The following is a 23,266-nucleotide window of genomic DNA, read 5'->3' on the forward strand; positions in this document are numbered from 1 at the left end:
ATGAATGTGGGAAAGAACAATAACAGTTACCTACAGGCATTCGTCCTGGTGGGCTTTTCTGATCGGCCGCAACTGGAGATAATTCTCTTTGTTTTTATCTTACTCTTCTACATCCTGGCCCTGGTGGACAACAGTGCCATCATCCTCTTATCGATCATGGACGCCAGGCTTCACACACCCATGTACTTCTTTCTAGGGAAACTGTCTTTCTTGGACCTCTGCTTTACAACAAGCATTGTCCCCCAGCTGCTCTGGAACCTTTGGGGCCCAGAGAAGACCATCACCTACCATGGCTGTGTGGCCCAACTCTACATCTACATGGTGTTGGGCTCAACTGAGTGTGTCCTTCTGGCTGTCATGTCCTATGATCGCTATGTGGCCATCTGCCGGCCCTTGCACTACACCGTGGTCATGCACCCACGTCTCTGTCTGCAGCTGGTGACTGTGGCCTGGTGCTGTGGCTTTCTAAACTCCTTTGTCATGTGTCCACAAACGATGCAACTCTCCCGGTGTGGGCGTCGCAGGGTGGACCACTTTCTGTGTGAGATGCCTGCTCTCATTGCTATGTCCTGTGAAGACACCATGCTAGTGGAAGCATTCGCCTTTGTCCTGGGGGTTGCCCTTCTCCTGGTGCCCCTCTCCCTGATCCTCATCTCCTATGGCATGATCTCTGCTGCTGTGCTGAGGATCAAGTCAGCAGCAGGGCGCAAGAAGGCCTTCAACACCTGCTCGTCCCACCTGACGGTGGTCTCCCTCTTCTACGGGACCATCATCTACATGTACCTGCAGCCGGCCAACAGCTACTCCCGAGATCAGGGCAAGTTCCTTACCCTCTTCTACACTGTTGTCACTCCCAGTGTCAACCCCCTCATCTATACTCTGAGGAACAAGAATGTGAAGGGGGCGATGAAGAAGCTCCTGGGGTGGGAGAAAGAGGCTGGGGAAGCCTGAGTGAGGGGAGCTCTGGGGTAATATAGATGATTTTCTTTTAGATATACCTGTAACCCTGTGGAGAACTAATATGCAAAGTGTGCAATGAATGCAGGTGAGCACATGCTGTTTAAAAAAATGTTTGTGTGACGAATCATAATTGCGTACATGTACAGCGTACAATGTGATGTTTTGATATATGTGTACAAAGTGGTGTAATTAAATCAATTTAACTAACATATTCATCACTTTCTTACCTATCCTTTTTTTTATGGTGAGACATTTGAAATTTACTCTCTCAGTTATTTTGTAATACATAATACATTATTATTGACGACAATCGCCCTATAGTGTGATAGAGCTCAAAACCTATTCCTCCTGCTTTTGAGTTTGACCCCGTCCTCTGCCTTCTGGATGCAAAGTGACTTTCTCTTCAAAGGCATCTTTTTTACACTATTTCTGCTCTATCTTGTATTTTCCTCATCTTTGTGATTTACCAACAACTGCAGGAGACGTGTAGAGCTAATTCAATCACACGAAGGCACTGAGCAGTCTGCAGACTATGTTGCAAATGTCAAATAAAAAGTGAGGCAACTTAAGTGGCCTTTCTTCAAAGCTCCTTTATTTATGACTGTGGTAGTTTTTCAGACAAGGAGAAGCCATCAGTAAAATTATAGTACTCTGTTCTGGACATAGGTTGGTTCTCCCTGAGAGGAGCGTGTCCTTTGAGTTGCTTTTTGAAAAGGAAGAGTTTGCTCAGAGCCATTTGCATCTTCTCCTTGACCTTCCCTCACAGACAAAGTATTTATGAGAAGACTGGCCAGAGTTAGGACTCCAAGCCTTTGGAAAAACAGGGCAAATGACACACATCTGGATAGAATTAATGACTTTGGTCCCTCTAGCAGGTTACTTTATTTATTAAGTAATAGATTTTATTTTTTAAAAAAATGTATTTATTTTTTAATTTACATGTATTCATTGTACATATCTATGGGGTACAGAGTTATATTTCAATACATGTATACAATTTGTGGTGATCAAATCAGGGTAATTAGCATATTCATCATTGTAAAAATCTATCTTTTCCTTGTGATGAGAGCATTTTAGCTCCTCTCTTCTAGCCATTTGAGAACATCCAATAAATTACTGTTAATTATAGATTTTATTTTTATAGTATTTGTTGTTTTACAGAAAAATCGAGTGGAAAGTGCAGACTGTTCGCGTCCTCTTCTTCCCACAGTTTCTCCTATTGTTAACATTTGTACATTGGTGTGGAATATTTGTTACAATTATAAACCAATATTGATACATTATATTAACTGCAATTTACATTTGGGTTTCTTTTTTGTATTGTACAGTCCTGTGGGTTATGCCAAACACAATGTCATGCATTCACCATTACAGTATCATACAGAATAGTTTCACTAGCAAGTTACTTTAAACAGTTGCAAACATTCCTGTTCAAAGAGAGCTGTCCTATATTCAGATTAATTACCTTATTAATTAATTACCAAATAACGTTAGTGGCCAATCTTATAAAATCAATGCATCTTGGAATTGGATGTTACTAAGAGCAGTATTTCCAAAACTTGTTTGTGCATCAGAGCCCTTAAGATAACAGATTTCCAAGAATTCCCTAAACGTCCTGAATCAAAAATGCCAGGTACAGACGCAGGCACCTATGTTTTTAAAAAGCTCTCTATGTGTTACTGATGACAGGTTTGGAAATCATTGTTTTAAAGATAATCAAATTTCAATTCTTGATGACCCAAGAATCTTCCCACAGCATTCTGAATGTATAGACATCTTCACTTGGTATAAGGAATGTTGGGAAGCAGGCACCAGAGAGAGACAATATCACTCATATCGGGGTTTGGAACTTATTTATCCTCTCACCAGTTGCTCTTGACACCTAGCATTTTTTTTGGTCTGTATTATGGGGGTAATAATCCTTATATTAGAGAATTGCAGTAGAGGTTAAATAAGGTAAGTGATATGATTTGAATGTTTGTCCCCTCCAAAGCTCATGTTAAAGCTTAATCTCCAATATGGTATTTGAAAGGTGGGACCTTGAAGAGATGATTGGACCATGAGAGGCTATGCCCTCTGAATGAATTAATGCATTCATGGATTAATGGGTTAATGGATTAATGGGTTATCATGGGAGGAGACTATTGGCTTTATAAGGAGAGGAAGAAAGCACATCAGCATGCTCTTGCCCTGTTGCCATGTGATACCTTCCACTGCCTCAGGACTCTGTAGAGAGTCCCCACCAAGAAGAAAGCCCGCACAAGATGTGCCCTTCAATCTTGGACTTCCAGCCTCCAAAACTGTAAGAAATAATCTTTTAAAAATAAATTACTCAGTTTCAGGTATTCTGTTATAAGTGACAGAACACAAATGAATGCAGTAAGGTATATTGAGTATGAGGCAGGTGGTATCTCAATAATATTACCTTTTTTTTTTTCCATCACAAGCATTGGGCAGCCCATTCATTTTGAAGGCCTTACATAATTTTTATTTAGATCTTGTTTTTAGCAAAAATAAAAACTGCCTTATTTTATTATGTTTATTTTAATAAAAATAAACACTGCCTTAGCATTTTTCCATTCATTATCTGCAGGGGGGAAAGTGTTCTCTCTCAGGTGCAGAAAAAGCCCTTCACTTCCTTCTTTTGTATGAGGTAAATAGAGTTGCTTACAAACTCTCAGAGGACTTTGCTGTGTGCTTTTGCACCCTAGCACAAATGTGGGGTGGGGGTAGTGAAGATTCAGGGTGAGCATGTTGATTTCACGTAATTTATAGATAATGCCATTTTAGGCTTTTGAGTTATAGGGCAGATTGAGTCCATAGAACATAATAGAAGCTGAGTTTATGAGGTAACAAAATATCCAGTGGGAATGAAAAATATATTTCAAAGTCATTCAGCCAGGTGTGGGAGCTAAAAAAAAAAAAAAAAAAAAAAAAGTTGACCTTTTAGAAGTAGAGAGAATTGTGATTACTAGAGGCTTGGGAGGGGAGGAGGAGAGAGGATAAAGAGAGGGTGGTTAATGGACACAAGATTACAGCTAGAGAGGAAAAATAAGTTATAGTGGTGTACAGTACTGTTAGGCATCTACAATTAACAATAATTTATTGTATGTTCCCAAGTGGCTAGAAGAGAGGAGCTCAAATATTCTCATCACAAATAAATGACAAATTTTTCAATGATGAATATGCTAATTACACCGATTTGACCATCAAACATTGTATACGTGTATCCAAACTTAACTCTGTACCCCATAAACATGTATAATTAATATGTCTCAATTAAAAAATAAAAATTAAAAAAGGCTGGCTGATTAGCTCAGTTGGTAAGAATGCCGCCTTGTAACATCAAGGTCAAGGGTTCAGATCTCTATACCGGCCAGCTGCCCCCTCCCCCCAAAAAAATTAGGATAAAAAAAATAAAAACAAAACCCCTCAAACCATTTTACCTTAGATTAGTTGCTAGGATCCTTAAAACTACCCTGAGAGGAGATGAATGCACAGAGAAGTTCTGTGACTCAGCACAGGTCAGCTCGTAAGTGTTAGAGACAGGGTTTGATTCTAGTGTATCTGGTTTCAGAGCCTATGTTCTTGACCCAGGGATACATCTGGGCTCCACTCACAGATGGCTGAACAGAGGATACATATGGTCCTGATTTAATCTGATGAACTGCTAGCTGGCAACCTCTGACATGTGATATGGCTTGAAAAATGCTCTGAGCTGAACCAATATGATTGTTTTATCACATATTTAGAGTTGAGAATGTGAGGAACTAAGTAAGATAACAGCTAGTACGACCGAAGCAGAAATGTCATGAGGCAGAAAGAAGCCAGTGGGGTTGGCTAGACGGGATATGTGTAAAATAGCTCACGTGAGTCAGTGAGCCAGAGGGTAAGGAAAGAAAGCTGTCCAGTGGGGAAAGAGAACGGAAAAGAGCACTTTTATTGAGTATTGCATCAACACCCTTTTTTTTTTTTTTTTTTTTGCAGGAAAAGGCCTGGTTGTACAGTGTGATGTTTCAATATATATATATGCAGTATGTAAAAATCAAATTAGGGTAAGTGACATATCCATCAATCTCAGATATCTATCATTTCTTTGGGTGAGAACATTCAAAATCCTTCCTTCTTGTTATTTTGAAATATACGCGTAATATTGTTTACTGTAGTCACTCTACTGTGTCATGGAATGCTAGAATGTATAAGTGTGTCAGTTAAAAATAAATGAATGATTTTTTTTTTAAAGGGCCTGGCTTTGTTGTAGATTCTACCTCGAATTCCTGTGACATCACTCTTTTATTTTTATAGTAATATCCATCTACTTTTCTATGAGTTGGCTTGAGTTGGTCTTTCTGCTTTTGATTAAAAAAAAAATTCAAACAACTTTTTCCATCGAAGAGAGCTTGAACCGGCAATAATTCTTTCTTTAGATATTCACATCATATCAATCAAGTTAAGAAAAGATTTATGGCAGCTGTTCCTCTCAGGTGATTTTTTTTTTTTTACTTCCGTTACTATGTATTCTTTCATAGATTTACATTCAGAGGGCTGTTCTGTGTTCATGGGAGGCATAAGATAATGTCCCCCACGTACCACTTGCCCTAAGATAAAATGCTAAGGTTTGACACGAACATGCAACACTAATAGGGTACTCTAGTTAGGAGTAGCTATCACTGGGATTGTGGGATGGCTTGGGGGATGGGTTGTCTGTTTGGTGTAGAGATATCTGGAGAACTATTGCTCCATTGAAGCTGTGATTAGGTCCAAGACATGGATGGGTCCAGGAGACTATGTTGAACAGAGCCAATCCCAGATCCTCAGGGATGGAGCAGTGGGGTCTGGATATGACGGGGTGGAGGGGAATGGGAACTGGGGTGTCCTTTGTCAAAAGGATGAGCAATCCTGTAATTTCCAGCAGCAATATCATTTATATAAATCTCCAGATGCCTTCATTTCAAATTTGTATGACAGACTGTTTACAAAGATGGAAGCATCTTGTAGTTGTTTTCGAGGTGATTGGTGTTACTGGTGTATTTATGATAATGATCATATACTACCCACATTCCTGAATATTTAACAGAAAATTTCAGCCAACAATGTCACAACAGGTAGGATTTGTTGAACATTTAATATGGCACTATGCTAAGTCTTTATGTAGTTTATCTTGGTAAATATTTACAATCGCTTTAAGTACACACTATTAATATTCTCCAGATAAGAAAAATGAGTCTAAGAGGATTTGTAGAGGCTGAATTTCCTATTTCCTGGATTGATATTGACTTTGACAGACAATCCTAGATCAGATCCCAGAGACTAAAGTCTAAGAGCATGAGATCCAGGAAGGATACAAGAAGGTTAGTGAAGTAAAGGAGGGCCCATTGATAAAACTCTCCATTTGTCTTCCCAGACTGACATAACCAAATAGCCTTATCTTATATATTTATTCTTTAAAAAATTTTTAAATTAAGAAATAAAAGTTGTATGCCTTTACTGTATACAACATAATGTTTTAAATACATATAAACTGTGGATCAGTCAAGCTAATTAACATGTGCATGACTTTACATGCTTATCATTTTTTTATAATGAGAACACTTAAAATCTGCTCTTACTAGTTTGCAAGTATAGTCATCCCTCAGTGTCCACGGGGGATTTGTTCCAGGACCCCGCAGACACCAAAATCCAGGGATGCTCAAGTCCCTCATATAAAATTGTAGTGTAGTATCCTACACACATCCTTCCATATACCTTAAATCACCTCTAGATTACTTAGAGTTGTTATACTTTTAAAAAATTTGTATTATTTTTTATTGCTTTATTGTTATATTTATTGTTTTTTTAAGTTTTTTTTTTTTTTTTTTTTGATGGCTGCTATAGGGATTGAACTTCTGGATCTTGGTGTTATCACACCATGCTCTAACCAATTGAGCAAAGCAGCCAGCATTTTTTTTTTTTTGAATACTTTTGATCCCTGGTTGGTTGAATGAGTAAACTCATGGATATGGAGGGCTGACTGTATACAATATATTGTTATTAACTGTAGTCACCGTGTTTTAAAGTAGATCTCTTGAATTTATTTATTCTATCTAATTAAAATTTTGTATCCTTTGACCAACATCTCCTCAACCATTCTCCGCCCTGCCACATACACACATACAGCCCCTGATAATCACTGTTCTGCTCTCTGCTTCTATGAGATCAACTATTTTAGATTCCACACATAAGTGAGATCATGCAGTATTTGTATTTCTGTTTCTGGCTTATTGCACTTAATATAATGTCCTCCAGGTTCATTCATGTCACAAATGACAGGAAAGGACTTCCTTCTTTGTTAAAGATTGAATAGAATTCCATTCTGCATATATGCCACATTTTCTTTATCCATATATCCTTTGATGGGCACTTGGGTTGATTTCCTGTCTTGGCTGTTATGAATAATGCTGCAGTAAACATGGGAGTGCAGATATCTTTTTGATATACCAAGTTTATTTTCCTTAGGTTTATACCCTGTAGTGGGATTGTAGTTCTACTTTTCATTTTTTGAGGAACCTCCATACTGTTTTCCATAAAGGTTGTATTAATTTACATTCCTACAAACATGTACAAGCCTTACCTTTTCTCTACATTCACCCCAATACTTTTTATTTTTTTTTGTCTTTTTGATAATAGCCATTCTAACGAGTATGAGGTCATATTTCATTGCAATTTTAATTTGCATTTCTCTGATTATTAGTTGATTTTGAGCATTTTTTTACATGCCTGTTGGTCATTTGTATGTCTTGAGAAATATCTGTTTATGTTCTTTGCCCATTTTTAAATAAGATTATTTGTTTTCTTGCTATTGAGTTGTTTGAGTTCCTTATGAAGGGATTCCTTATGTTAACCCCTTATGAGATATATGATTTATAAATATTTTCTCCCATTCTATAGGTTTTATCTTCACTCTGTTGAATCTTCACTCTGTTGATTCTTTCCTGTGCAGTAGCTTTATATTTTGATATAATTCTATTTGTCTATTTTCACTTTTGTTGCCTGTGCTTTTGTGGTCATATCCAAAAAGTCATTGCCCAGACCAATGTTACAGAGCTTTTGTCCTGTGTTTTGCCTTAGTAGTTTTATAGTTTCAGGCTGTACGTTTAAATATTTAATCGATTTAAAGTCATTCAATTAAGAAAACTTTTGAGAAACTCCTTTGTAGTTGAGCATGAAAAACTGAATGCAGACCCAATGATGTTCAGGAGGCTATGGCCTATTTCTGCTGGTTGAGGCTGTGCTATCCTCTCCTGGGGAATGGAGCCAGGTACACAGTGCGAGAGGAGATAGCAGAATTCTTGTGAATTAGGGGCAGTGGGCTGGCTGTGCTGTCTTCTCTCCTCTTGCAGTTGCTTTTGTCAATATATTTTACCTGTATTGTCCTGGGTTTTGTTGCCTTCACAACTCTTTCCCTAAAAATGCAAACCCAAATTAATCTTGCCTTCCAGACTTGTGAATAAGAATCTCTGGGAATTGGCCTCCAAAATCTAATTTTTAATATCAAAAGCTTAGTTGGTGTTTCTCATGCAGGTATGCAATCAAAACTTGGGATTCTAGCTCCAGTATGTACTCCAGCTGCAGCTTATATGTTTACAAATTTAAAAAATTCTTGAAGGCTTATTATAAGCTTTTCAACACTGACATCTGGTTCTTTCTTCTCACATCAAATATATTTAATTATTATGCTAGGCTGACTATATTTTTATAGAACCCAGCAGTCTCCCTGAAATTGTCAGACCATTGCATAAGAAAGTGAATCTTTTTTACCTCTAAGCAGTCCTCTATTCTCTTGACATAAATTTGCTTTTGGAAAGTAGAAAAAAGAAAATTTTAAATACACACTGTAGTCACTGAGCACAGGGCTGATGGATTTGACCTTATGCTACCACCCAGGAAAAATAATCAGATTTCAGTGGATGTGCATATGGAGTAACCTCTTGGCCCCATGTAGATCTGTGAAGATGAACTCATACACCATTAAAATAATTAGGAATTTAAACAAATTTTAAGCTCCTTGCAGCTAAGGACAAGAAATTCTCTACTATTTCTTCTGCTAGAATGCTTGGCACAGTGATGGATAATAATAAATAAATATAATAATAAAGTTTGCAAAACAATAGATCATGTCAACTTTATAACAAGAGTAAAAAATGGGAAATAAAGCTCAAGTTTCATTATAACTCATGATTTTATAATATTACAGTGTTATTTATTACAAATATTTATACGTGATACTATATCTAATGTCCCAAAACCCTGGCTTTGAGAAAATCAGTGGAGATAGTAATAATAATTAATAATTAATTATTTACATATTTAGTTATATGTCATTTTATTCCTTTTTAAAAATTCTTTATTCAGCAAATACACTATGCTAGAATAATGGAGAAACAAATGTGAAAGACTTCAAGAAAAATGTAACACAGTCTCTTTCTGACAATGTACTAGGGGATGAATGGAGTGGGCCCTTAACTAGATCATCAAAATTTGGCTTTTCCATAGGAGATGATGTCTGTTTTGAGTGTCAAAGACAGAATAAATTAGAGAGTAAATGAATAAGAAGAAGGTGCTACAAGTAAAGAACAAAGAGGAAGTGCTAGGCATGGAGATGATAGACAGTGTTTTGAGTTCAGTAGTCAATGTGTTCAGATATGGTATTCTTTTTGGCAATGGTCATGGGTAAATAATAGAGACAAACCAAGGCAAGGTTACAGAACATCCTACCCTAGTATTAAGCTGAAGAACTTGGGTTTTATTTTCCTAACATGGGGAGAAACTGAATGTATTTAGGAAAGAGAGTGGTATGTCTTAGAAAAGAGAAGGAAGAAAAACATTTCAATAACTCAAGAGAGAAATTAAGAGAATTTAATTAAGAAAACTAGAGTGTGGATGAAGAATAGGAATTGGATTTTGGAGATATTAGAGGAATAGAATTATCAGGATTTGGGATTTGATTGGAAGTGAGGAATGAGAAAAAAAAGAATAACGTAGACTTAATCCCTGGTGTCTGGTTTGATTTTCTGGGAGCATAAGAAACATTTTGGAGGGGCAGCTGAAGAGTTCAATTTTAATCACATGAGTTGGTAATTATTACAGTTTGCTTCCAAATTAGAAGGAAGGATCTCAAGGATCATTATTATAAAACTAAGGGAACAACTCCCTTGAAAATAATAATCTCACATTCATTATGTCCTCTGAGACAAGAACCCCCTGGAACAGAAGAACTCATTAAGCTTTTGCTGAGAGACTCTAAGCTGTGAAATTGGGCTGTTTAAAAGTTTGGTTTGCTTATGTCTGGGTTGGGCCTCTGAGGTGACAGTTTCTCATGGGGTGTCTCTGTCATCTCTACCCAAATGAGCTAATCTTAGGCCTGGGTGTGTGATGACAAGTCCAATGAGAGATCTGTATAACAAGCCGAAGTGTCTGAAATCTCATTGCCCTGTGCAATGACAAAGGCAGTTTGATCCCTTTGGACTCTCTTTGTTTGTATGACTTAATGCTGTCTCTGAGCAGTAAATCCACAGTGGATCAAACCATATAATTGGTCAAAAGTTCAATAGCAGGTGAATTAAGTCAGTAAATTGTCCAGTTTAAACTAACTTTATTTTTATTAGTCAGGTTATTTCATGCCACTCCTTTGCTTTTGTCATTGGAGATATAATTATACAAACAATCAATGAAGTTTTCCCCAATCCTACCCAAGTAAAACAAAGGGAAGGATTAAGACAATCCAGGTAAACAGTGCTTCTCTGAAATATTCACTCTTGAACTTTCTAGGACATTATTCCTGTTTTCCACATCTGGAAGGTCTTGGAAATATTATATTCCAGAAAGTGAAATAAATATATTCCAGAAAGAGAAATAAACTTCAAATTTGATTATTTCTGCTAATGTTAGTTTTTCAAATAAGAGCCAAGGAAGGGAGGGATAGAAAGAGGGAGAGAGGGAAGGAAGGAATGAATGAAGGAAAGAAAGAAAAGACTGTTGCCTTGCCTCCCACGGATTTGTCACCCATTTTCCCCTGGGTGACAGAGCCTCCAAAGGTTACTCAAAGCCCATCTGTTTCGAGCAGTGAGAAGCCCCAGAAAGGGGTTAATCTCCCAGAACTCTCAAGATAGAGGCATTCCTTCCATTTGGGAAATTAACCACGAATTGCGGTTCTCTTCCTGCATTTATTCTCCAGACCAAGAAGTTACAGGAAGAGACATAGGTGGGGTTTAGCTAAGTACCGTTTAACAAGTTTTACAATAGAAGCTGGTAACATTCAGTAAAAACAAGTCAGATGACATTCTGTTAGGCAATTAAAGTGATCAACTAACAAAGGCTTGATCTAGCCGACATTCCTTTTCCCTCTAGCAGCTTTTTAGTAACTTTCCATATCAATTAGTAACTTGTCTGTCTTAGAACCAGCAGCCTTGCTGAGTTACGATTCTTATCTTGCAACAGACTCAATGCCCTGGGGGAAATTTCCTGTCCTTTGCAAGGTCAATATTTGAAACTGCAAGGCTTTGGAAAACCAGGCCCTGTGAGGTACATTTGCTTTATGAATCCTCTACAAAAGACCACAACGATATGTTGAACTTTCAGAAGGAGAGAACAAACCTAAGGACACTAGAGATGGGGAGAAGGAGGTAGGGGATTTGGGAAGTGATAGGTCAAGCAAAGGGCATAAAGAAATATCATGACTTGTATGAATGATATTCTGATTAAAAAACCAAACATTTTACACTTAGATTTATTATCCATTTTGAGTTGGATTTTTGTGGAAGGTATACAAGTTAGTTGGAGGATTCTTTTTAATAGCATATGGATGTCCAGTTGTTCCAGCATTTTGTTGAAAATGCTCATTGAATTACTTTTGCACATTTGTGAAAAATTAATTGGCTGTGATTCATTCTGTAGGTTCATTTCTGGGTTCCTATTCCATTCCATTGATCTATTTGTCTGTTCTTTAACCAATACCACACTGTCTTGATTATTTTGGCTTGATAAGTAAGTCTTAAAATCAAGCACTGTGTTTTCTTCAACTTTAATCTTACTTTAAAAAATTATTCTAAAATTTCCCTTTTCTTACCACACAAATCAGAATTAACTTGTCTATATTGCCAAAAGTTTTGCTGGGATTTTGATTAGAATTGCATTAAATCAATAGATCATTTTGGGTTGAATCAATATCTTTACTATGCTGAGTCTTTGTTGGGCTGGGTCACAGACCCTTCAAACCTGTCCTGTGCATGTTGCAAACCAGGTAGTTGGAAAAAGATTCTAGGAGCCGTTGGCAAGGTTGACATGCTTTATTTGGACATGAGCTCAGCAGCAGCTCCAGTGGATCAGAGCCATTGTCTTTTATACTAGAGTCAGATAGCCAAGGAACACATGGATGCACATGTGCAGTTATACCAGTCTTACATAACATATTTACAATGGACATGCTGAGTCATGCTCAGCTGGATATGAGGTGAGGGAGCCTGACTATTCTGTCTCCATATTCCTTACAGCCTTCCAATTCATAAATATTATATGTTGTTATGTGAATTTGACATTTTTTAAAATCAGCTTTCTTAGCTTTTGTAATGCAAATTCTTCGTATGTTTAATTTGATTTATGCCAAGTATTGCATTTTTGGCTATTTTAAGTGGCATTGTTTTTAAATTTTTAGTTGCTGACATTTGGAAATATGATGAACTTTTACATATTAATTTTGTATCCTTTTGCCTTGATAAACTCACTTAATAGATCTCTGATTTTTTTTTTTTTCTGTAGATTCCTTGGGATTTTCTAAGTAGCTAATCATGTTGCCTATGAACAGATTCAGTTTTATTTTTTTCCTTTCTAATTTATATGCCATTTATTTCTTTCTCTTGTCTTATTTCCCTGGCTGTGACTTCCAGTAAGATATTGAATAGGAGTGGATGAGAGTGGACTTCCTTTCCTTATTCCTGATATTAAGGAGAAACCATTCAGTATGAAGGGTGATGCTAGCTGCTGGTTTTCCAAAGATGCTCTTTATGAGGGTAGCGATGTTTCTCTCTATTCCTAGGCTGTTGAATGTTTGTATCACAAAATGGTATTGAATTTAGACAAATGCCTTTTCCACATCTATTGAGATGATCATATCGTTTTTGTCCTTTATTCTCAGAATATGATATATACATTGATTGGTTTTAAGATGTTAAACTAACCTTGCTATCCTTGGATTAAACCCCTGTTGGTCATGGTTTGTAATCCTTTTCATATGTTGTTGAATTCTGTATGCTACGGTTCTGTTGAGGGTTTTGAATATCTATTAATAAGGGATTTTGTTCATAGTTTTCTTTTTGTTTTATGTCTGATTTTGATATTTGGGTAATGCTTGCCTCATAAAATGAGTGGATGTGTTTGTTTTTCTACTATTTTTACAAAAACTTGTATAGAACTGATACTATTTCTTCTATAAATATTTGGTAGAATTTGTCAGTAAAGTCTTCTGGGATTGGAGATATTTCTTAGAATGTTCTTACTTATTTATTTTTATTTTTCAATTTTATTTATATTTATTTTTGTGAGGTATCAAAGTTGAATTATGAAGAACTAGAAGATCTAAACAGACCAATAATGAATAATGAGACTGAAGCAGTAGTAAAAATTTATTTGATTTTGTATTATTGAGTTGTTTGAGCTCCTTGTATATTTTGGAAATTAGGCCCTTGTCAGATACATAGTTTGCAAATATTTTCTCCCATTCTGTAGGTTTTCTTTTTGATAATTTCCTTTGCTATGCAGAAGCTTTTTAGTTTGATATAATCCAATTTGTTTATTTTTATTTTTGTTGCTTGTGCTTTTGAGGCATTACTCATAAAGTCTTTGCCCAGTCCCATGTCCTGGAGTGTTTCCCCTGTGTTTCTTCCAGAACTTTTATAGTTTCAGGTGTTAGGCTTAAGTCTTTAATTGAGTTTAAGTTGATTTTTGCTCATGGAGAAAGATAATAGTCCAGTTTCATTCTTCTACATGTGCATATTCAGTTTTTCCAGCACCATTTATTGAAGAGGTGTCCTTTGTTCAATGTATGTTTTTAGAGCCTTTATTAATGATCAACTGGCAGTAAGTATGTAGGTTTATTTCTGACATTTCCATTCTATTCCATTTGTCCAAATGTCTGTTTTTATTCAATACCATGCTGTTTTGGTTACTATAGCTTTGTAATATAACTTAAAGTCAGGTTGTGTAATCCCTCCTGGTTTATTCATTTTGCTCAGGATTGCTTTGGCTATTTGAGGTCTTTTGTTGTTCTATATGAACTTTAGGATTGCTTTTTCTATTTCTGTCAATAATGTCATTGGTAATTTGATAGGAATTGCATTGAATTTGTAGATCACTTTGGGTAGTATATATATTTTTATTTATTTATTTATTTATTTATTTATTTATTTTTTATCAATATGAATTAAAATTTCTTTCTTTATTTATTTTTAACTTTTATTTTGTCGATATACATTGTGGTTGATTATTGTTGCCCCTTACCAAAACCTCCCTCCCTCCTCCCTCTCCTACCCCCCCAACAATATCCTTTCTGTTTGCTTGTCGTATCAACTTCAAGTAATTGTGGTTGATATATTCTCCCCCCCGTTTTTTTTTTTTGTGTGTGTGTGTGTGAATTTATATATTAATTTTTAGCTCCCACCAATAAGTGAGAACATGTGGTATTTCTCTTTCTGTGCCTGACTCGTTTCACTTAATATAATTCTCTCAAGGTCCATACATGTTGTTGCAAATGGCAGTATTTCATTCGTTTCTATAGCTGAGTAGTATTCCATTGTGTAGATGTACCACATTTTCCATATCCACTCATCCGATGATGGACATTTGGGCTGGGTTCCAACTCTTGGCTATTGTAAAGAGTGCTGCAATGAACATTGGGGAACAGGTATACCTTCGACTTGATGATTTCCATTCCTCTGGGTATATTCCCAGCAGTGGGATAGCTGGGTCGTATGGTAGATCTATCTGCAATTGTTTGAGGAACCTCCATACCATTTTCCATAGAGGCTGCACCATTTTGCAGTCCCACCAACAATGTATGAGAGTTCCTTTTTCTCCGCAACCTCGCCAGCATTTATCGTTCAGAGTCTTTTGGATTTTAGCCATCCTAACTGGGGTTAGATGGTATCTCAGCGTGGTTTTAATTTGCATTTCCCGGATGCTGAGTGATGTTGAGCATTTTTTCATATGTCTGTTGGCCATTTGGATATCTTCCTTAGAGAAATGCCTACTTAGCTCTTTTGCCCATTTTTTAATTGGGTTGCTTGTTTTTTTCTTGTAAAGTTGTTTGAGTTCCTTATATATTCTGGATATTAATCCTTTGTCAGATGTATATTTTGCAAATATTTTCTCCCACTCTGTTGGTTGTCTTTTAACTCTGTTAATTGTTTCTTTTGCTGTGCAGAAGCTTTTTAGTTTGATATAATCCCATCTGTTTATTTTTCCTTTGGTTGCCCGTGCGTTTGGGGTCGTATTCATGAAGTCTGTGTCCAGTCCTATTTCCTGAAGTGTTTCTCCTATGTTTTCTTTAAGAGTTTTATTGTTTCAGGGTGTATATTTAAATCCTTAATCCATTTTGAGTTGATTTTAGTATACGGTGAGAGTTATGGATCTAGTTTCATTCTCCTGCATATGGATATCCAGTTATCCCAGCACCATTTGCTGAAGAGACAGTCCCTTCCCCAGTGAATAGGCTTGGTGCCTTTGTCAAAGATCAGATGGCAGTAAGTGTGTGGGTTGATTTCTGGATTCTCTATTCTATTCCATTGATCAGTGTGTCTGTTTTTATGCCAGTACCATACTGTTTTGGTTATTATAGCTTTGTAGTATAGCTTAAAGTCAGGTAGTGTTATGCCTCCAGCTTTATTTTTTTTTGCTCAACATTGCTTTGGGTACACGTGGTCTTTTGTTATTCCATATGAATGTCTGGATAGTTCTTTCCATTTCTGAGAAAAATGTCTTTGGAATTTTGATGGGGATTGCATTGAATCTGTATAACACTTTGGGTAGTATGGACATTTTCACTATGTTGATTCTTCCAATCCAAGAGCATGGGATATCTTTCCATCTTCTTGTATCCTCTCTAATTTCTCTCAGCAGTGGTTTGTAGTTCTCATTATAGAGATTTTTCACATCCTTGGTTAACTCAATTCGTAGGTATTTTATTTTTTTGGTGGCTATTGTAAATGGGCAGGCTTTCTTGATTTCTCATTCTGCATGTTCACTATTGGAGAAAAAAAATGCTACTGATTTTTGTGTGTTGATTTTGTATCCTGCTACTGTGCTGAAATCATTTATCAATTCCAACAGTTTTTTTGTAGAGGTTTTAGGCTGTTCGATATATAGGATCATGTCATCTGCAAACAGGGACAGTTTGACTACATCTTTTCCAATCTGGATGCCCTTTATTTCCTTCTCTTTTCTAATTGCTCTGGCTAGTACTTCCAACACTATGTTGAATAGGAGTGGAGAGAGTGGGCATCCTTGTCTAGTTCCTGTTCTTAAAGGAAATGCTTTCAGCTTTTCCCCATTCGGGATGATATTGGCAGTGGGTTTGTCATATATGGCTTTAATTATGTTGAGATACTTTCCCTCTATACCTAACTTATAGAGGGTCTTTGTCATGAATGAGTGCTGAATTTTATCAAATGCTTTTTCAACATCTATAGAGATGATCATATGGTTCTTGTGTTTGACTTTATTAATATTGTGTATCACATTTATTGATTTGCGTATGTTGAACCAACCTTGCATTCCTGGGATGAATCCCACTTGATCGTGATGAATAATTTTACTTATGTGTTGCTGTATTCTGTTTGCTAGTATTTTAGTGAGGATTTTTGCATCTATGTTCATCAAGGATATTGGCCTGTAGTTTTCTTTTTTGGTTATATCTTTACCTGGTTTTGGTATCAGGATAATGTTTGCTTCATAGAATGAGTTTGGGAGATTTGCGTCTGTTCCAATCTTTTGGAATAGTTTGTAAAAAATCTGTGTCAATTCCTCTTTGAAAGTTTGGTAATATTCTGTTGTGAATCCATCTGGTCCTGGGCTTTTCTTTGTTGGGAGCCTTCTGATAACAGCTTCAATCTCCTTTATTGTTATTGGTCTGTTCAAATTTTCTATGTCTTCATGGTTCCGTTTTGGGAGCTTGTGTGTGTCCAGAAATTTATCCATTTCCTCCAGATTTTCAAATTTGTTGGTGTATAGTTGTTTATAGTAGTCTCGAATGATTCCTTGTATTTCAGATGAATCAGTTGTAATATCGCCTTTTTCATTTCTAATTTTTGTTATTTGAATCTTCTCTCTTCTTTTTTTGTTAGCCATGCTAATGGTTTGTCAATTTTATTTATCTTTTCAAAAAACCAACTTTTTGATTCGTTGATCTTTTGTATTGTTTTTTGGGTTTCAATTTCATTCAGTTCTGCTCTGATCGTAATGATTTCTTTTCGTCTGCTAACTTTAGGATTGGATTGTTCTTGTTTTTCTAGTTCTTTAAGGTGAAGTATTAGGTTGTTCACTTGCCATTTTTCCATTCTTCTGAGGTGAGCATTTAATGCAATAAATTTCCCGCTTAATACTGCTTTTGCAGTATCCCACAGGTTTTGGTATGATGTATCATTATTTTCATTAGTTTCAATAAATTTTTTGATTTCCTGCTTGATTTCCTTTTGGACCCAGATGTCATTAAGTAGAATGCTGTTTAATTTCCATGTGTTTGTATAGTTTCCAGATTTTCGTTTGCTATTAATTTCTAGTTTTAATCCATTGTGGTCTGAGAAAATACATGGGATAATTCCAATTTTTTTGAATTTATTGAGACTTGATTTGGGATCTACTATGTGATCTATCCCGGAGAGTGATCCATGTGCTGATGAGAAGAATGAATATTCTGAAGTTGTTGGATGGAATTTTCTGTAGATATCTGCCAATTCCAATTGGTCTAGAATATTGTTTAGATCTTGTGTTTCTCTGCTGATTCTTTGCCTAGATGATCTGTCTAATATTGACAGTGGGGTGTTCAGGTCTTCTGTTAGTATGGTATTAGTGTCTATTTCCTTCTTTAGGTCTAATAGAGTTTGTTTTATAAATCTGGCTGCTCCAACATTGGGTGCATAAATATTTATGATTGTTATGTCTTCTTGATGAAATGCTAGTGACTTTTGTATATAGATTTTAAATCCTGCAAGTTTACTGAAGTTGTTTATTAGTTGTAAGAGTTTTTTTTGGTTTTTTTGTGTTTTTTTTTGTGGAGTTTTTAGGTTTTTCTATATATAAGATCTTGTCTTCCACAAACAGGGAAAATGTGACTTCCTCTTTTCCAATTTGGATGTTCTTTATTTCTTTCTCTTCCCTAATTGGTCTGGCTAGAACTTTTAGTGCTATGTTAAATAGGAGTAGTGAGAATGGGCATCCTTTCCTTGTTCTCATTCTTAGAGAAAAAAGCTTTCAGCCTTTTCCCATTCAGGATGGTGCTAGCTCTGGGTTTGTCATGTATGGCTTTTATTGTGTTCAGATACTTTCCTCCTATGCATAATTTGCTGAGAGTTTTTTTTTTTTTTTATCATAAAGCAATGTTGAATTTTACCAGCCTTTTCTGCATCTATTGGGATGAATATATGCTTTAAAAAAAAGTTTTATTGAATCAAAATTTATTATACATATTTTGGGGGTTTAACATTGAGATATGTTGGTCAAATCAATATTACTAGCATGTATATTGTTACAAATCATAATTATTATTTATGCCCCTTGTCCAATCATCCCCCCCTCCCCCCTCTAATTACCCTCGATTTCTTCTCTCCTTCCGAAAGAATAATGGTTACTCTGTTGATTTGTTGCCTAGATGATCTGACCAATGCTGAGAGGTGTGATCAGGTCCCACAGTGTTCCCGTAGAGCAGATGCTGCTTCTGTCACTCTGGAATGTGGGGAGAGACATCCTCTTCTTTTCTTTATCCCTGCTGGTAACTCTCCTTTTGTCAATGCACTCCAGTGGCTGGTGGACCATCTGTGTGGTGGTTGTGGTGTCTAGCCACTTTTGCAGCAGCCATAGTTATTGTGGTGGCTGTGGTGGGCTGCCCATATGGAGATGATGTTTTGGGCATGCTCCTTGGTGCTGGTAGTATGCATGGTTGTGGGAGGGGGGTCTGGTCCCTGGCTCCATACCTCGGGTCCCCAGGTGGGCCCCAAGGTGCTGGCATGGTGTGCCTGGTTTTGGGAGGGGGGGTCTGGTCCCTGGATCCATACCTTGGGTCCCTGGCAGGCCCCAAGGTGCTGGTGTGGTGTGCCTGGTTGTGGGAGGGGGGTCTGGGCTCAGCTCCATACCTCGGGTCCCCTGGGCAGGCCCCAAGGCACTGACATGGTGTGCCTGGTTGAGGGAATGGGGGTCCGTTCTCTGGATCTATGCCTCAGGACCCTGGGTGGGCCCCAAGGAGCTGGTGTGGTGTGTCTGGTTGAGGGGAGGGAGGTCTGGTCCCTGGATTCATGCCTCAGGTCCCCAGGTGGGCCCTGAGGCACTGGTACAGTGTGCCTGGTTGTAGCAGGGGAGTCTGGTCCCTGCCTCCAGGCTTTGGGTCCCCAGGCAGGCCCCAAGGCTCTGGCATGGTGTGCCTAGTTGAGGGGAGGGAGGTCCAGTTCCCAAATCCGTGCCTCACATCCCTGGGTGGACTCAAAGTGCTAGCAGTTGTCTGAGCTGGAACTAATTTTTTTATCTTTTGGTTACTTCTAAAATGGGGGAACTTCTTGTGGGGACCAGTACTTGAGCTCTGTGGTTTAGCTAAATTGCTGCTTTGCTGCTGCTTCCCTATGGAAGGCTTTTTGTGCAGCACAGGTTATAATGGTTGATTTTATAGGTACTTTCGGCTCTCCAGAGACTCAGTGCACCTAGGTTGTGTAGTAACTGATCTGGGCCTGAGTCTTTTCATCAAACTGCACCCCATGCAATTCTGTTCTATATTCCTGACCAGTCTCCTCTGAGTGGTCCTATGCTGATTGGGGTGTAGATCAGCTGTCCTTCCTGTGCCCCAATTTTCCCCTAGTGGGCCCGTCTCTCCCACTGCCCATGCTGCAAACACTTCCCATGGGAAAGGCCGTGCACCAGTCCCTTGCAATGACTCACCGACCTCTGAGTGGCTCCATTTTATCAGTTGTTGTGGTTCCTCATTCCTATGTGGGTCCATGGGAACCCTATTAGTGATCTTGCTGGCCTGGGGGCCACCAAGGCCCTCTTTTCCCCTGCCACCTCTAAGCAACTCCATTTGAAGGGCACAACTGTGGCTTTTGTTGGCTCCTGCTCAGTAGTTCCAGCCTTAAAGCAGCCGCGGCACGAAATGGTCAGGGCATTTTTTTCTTTCTCTCATCATGGCTTCTCCCACCTTCATGCACTCTGTAGGTCTCTCCTTCTCTTCCCCTGAGCTCTAGTGGCTCCAGCTTGGCTGTTGTTGCTTTTCTATATAGTTGTAAATTGGTTGATTTCTGGGAGAGAGTGACTCTGGGGATCATCTATTCTGCCATCTTGACTGGAACTCTTGATTATATGGTTTTTATCTTTCATTTTGATGATGTCGTATATCACATTTATTGTTTCACATATGTTGAACCATATTGTATTCTGTGGATGAATTCCACTTGATCATTGTATATAATCTTTTTGATGTGCTGTTGGATTTGGTTTCTAGAGCTTTGTTGAGAATGTTTGCATTTAAGTTTAGTAAGGTTTTTTTCCCTCTAGTTTTCTTTTCTTTTTTTTTTTTGCTGTTGTGTCTTTGTCTGGTTTTGGTATGAGGGCAAGGCTGGCCTCATAGAATGAGTTTGGGAGAATATCTTCTGCTTCAATTTTTTGGAATAGTTTGAGAAGAATTGGTATTAAATCTTCTTCATAAGTTTGGTAGAATTCAGCAGTAAAGTCATCTGGTCCTGGGCTTTTCTTTGTTTGGAGACCATTGATTAATGATTGAATCTCATTGCTCATTGTTGGGCTGTTTGAGTTTTCTATTTCTTCTTGATTGAGTCTTGGAGGTTTGTAACTGTCTAGAAATTTATCCATTTCCTCTAGATTTTCAAATTTGTTGGCATATAGTTGTTCATAGTAGTCTCTAATGATTCTTTGTATTACTGTGGAATCAGTTGTAATGTCTTATTTTTATTTCTGATTTTTGGTATTTGAGTCTTTTCTTGGTCAGTCTAGCTAATGGTTTGGCAATTTTGGTTATCTTCTCAAAATACCAACTTTTTGTTTCATCAATCAATTGTATCATTTTTGGGATCTCTAGTTCAGTTATTTCTGCATTGATCTTTATTATTTTGTTCTGACTACTAATTTTGGGGTTAGCTTATTCTTGCTTTTCTATTTCCTTGTGATGTTAGATAGATTACTTGGGATCTTTCAACTTTTTTGATGTAAACACTTATTGTAATAATCTTCCTTCTTGGTGCTGCTTTTGCAGTATCCTGTAGGTTTTGGTAAGTTGTGCTTGTATTTTCATTTTTTACAAGGAATTTTCAGATTTCCTAATTTATTTCTTCTTTGTCCTGTTGGTTGTTCAGTAGCATGTTGTTTAATTTTCATGTATTTTTATAGTGTCTCAAGTTTTATTTGTTGTTAATTTCTAATTTTATTCCGTTGTGGTCTGAAAATATATTTGTTATGATCTTAATCTTTTAAAATTTGTTGAGACTTGTTTTGTGGCTTAACATGTGGTCTTGGAGAATGATTTGTGTGCTGATGCGAAGAATTTGAATTCTGCAGTTGATGAATGAAATGTTATGTAAATATCAATCAAGGCCATTTGGTCTAAAGTACCATTAAATCCACTATTTCTCTGGTAATTTTATGCATACATAATCTGTCCAGTGCTAAGAGGTGTGTTAAAGTCCCCAACTGTTACTGTGTTGGTGTCAATTTCTCCCTTTAGATCCAATAATAATTGCTTTATACATCTGGGTGCTCCAGTGTTGAGTGCATATATATTTATGATTGTTATATCTTCTTGCTGCATTGATCTTTTTTATCACTGTATAATGTCCTTCTTTGTCTCTTTTCATAGTTATTGGTTTAAAGTCTATTTTATCTGATATAAGTATGGCAACTCCTGCTCATTTTTGGTTTCCATTTGCATGGAATATCTTTTTCCATACCTTCGCTATTAGTCTATGTGTACTTTTATTGGTGAAATACATTTCTTTCAGGCAGCATATAGTTGGGTCTAGCTTTTTAATCCATTTAGCCAGCCTATATTGTTTAAGTGGGAAATTCAATACATTTACATTCAGGATTGTTATTAAAAGGTATTGTCTTATTCCTGCCATTTTATTATTATTATTATTATTTTTGTGACCGGTAAGGGGATCCATAACCCTTGGCTTGGTGTCGCCCACACCGCGCTCAGCCAGTGAGCACCAGCCATCCCTATATAGGATCTGAACCTGCGGCCTCGGCGCTACCAGTGCTGCTGTGCTCCCAGTGCCGCACTCTCCCGAGTGAGCCATGGGGTCGGCCCCATTTTATTATTTTTTATGGCTGTTTTATGTTTCTTTTGTTCCTTTTTTCCCCTTGTATTGTTTATCTTTGTTGTTGTTTTTTTACTGATAAGATACATTTTCTTTCTTTCTCATCTTTGTATCAGTTCCATGAGTGGTTTTTATTCTTTCTTGTGTATTCATGATGATTGTTAATGCTGTTTTGATTTCACATGTAGGACTTCCTTGAGGATTCCTTGTAAAACCAGTCTTGTGGTGGTGAATTCCTACACTTTCTGTTTGTGGGGGAAAGATACTATTTCCTCTTCATTTCTGAAGAACGGTTTTGCTGGCTATGGTATTCTTAGTTGGCAATTTTTTTTTTCTTTTAGCACTTTGAATATATCATTCTACTCTCTCCTGGCCTGTAGCATTTCAGTTGAGAAGTTTACTGTTACCCTGATGGTGATTCCCTTATGGGTGATTTGATGCTTTTTCTCTTGCTGTTTTTAGAATCCTTTATTTGTCCTTGTCTATTGACAATTTGACAATAATGTGTCTTGGGGAGGTCCTTTTAGGGTTGAATCTGTTTGAGGATCTTTGAGCTTCTTGGATCTTGGAGATTTTATCTCTCCCAATATTTGGGAATTTTCAGCTTTTATATCATTAAATAGTTTTTCAGTGCCTTTTCCTTTCTCTTCTCCTTCCAGTACACCTGTCATGTAGATGTTTGTATGCTTGAGGTTTTCAGATAGATCTCATAGGCTATCTTCATTTAAAAAATTTTTTTTTCTTTTTTT

General features: G+C 37.2%; 1 protein-coding gene across 1 annotated transcript; it reads left to right on the forward strand.

The window, feature by feature from the left end:
* Window positions 1-7,455, forward strand: LOC134375929 (putative olfactory receptor 2W6). Its single transcript, XM_063094662.1, has 2 exons — window positions 1-923; window positions 7,404-7,455. Exons 1-2 carry the CDS (start codon window positions 1-3, stop codon window positions 7,453-7,455), a joined length of 975 nt encoding a protein of 324 aa, XP_062950732.1.
* Window positions 7,456-23,266: the final 15,811 nt, after the last annotated feature.

The sequence above is a fragment of the Cynocephalus volans genome, chromosome 4, assembly GCF_027409185.1.
Source record: "Cynocephalus volans isolate mCynVol1 chromosome 4, mCynVol1.pri, whole genome shotgun sequence".
In the NCBI taxonomy this organism is placed as follows: domain Eukaryota; kingdom Metazoa; phylum Chordata; class Mammalia; order Dermoptera; family Cynocephalidae; genus Cynocephalus; species Cynocephalus volans.

Bases quoted from the DNA above. Each gene is read 5' to 3' on its own strand.
- LOC134375929 (XM_063094662.1), top strand. From the start codon at position 1: ATGAATGTGGGAAAGAACAATAACAGTTACCTACAGGCATTCGTCCTG. The intron at 924-7,403 runs GTGGGAGAAAGA...ATAATGCTGCAG, and splicing joins GCGATGAAGAAGCTCCTGGG to TAAACATGGGAGTGCAGATA.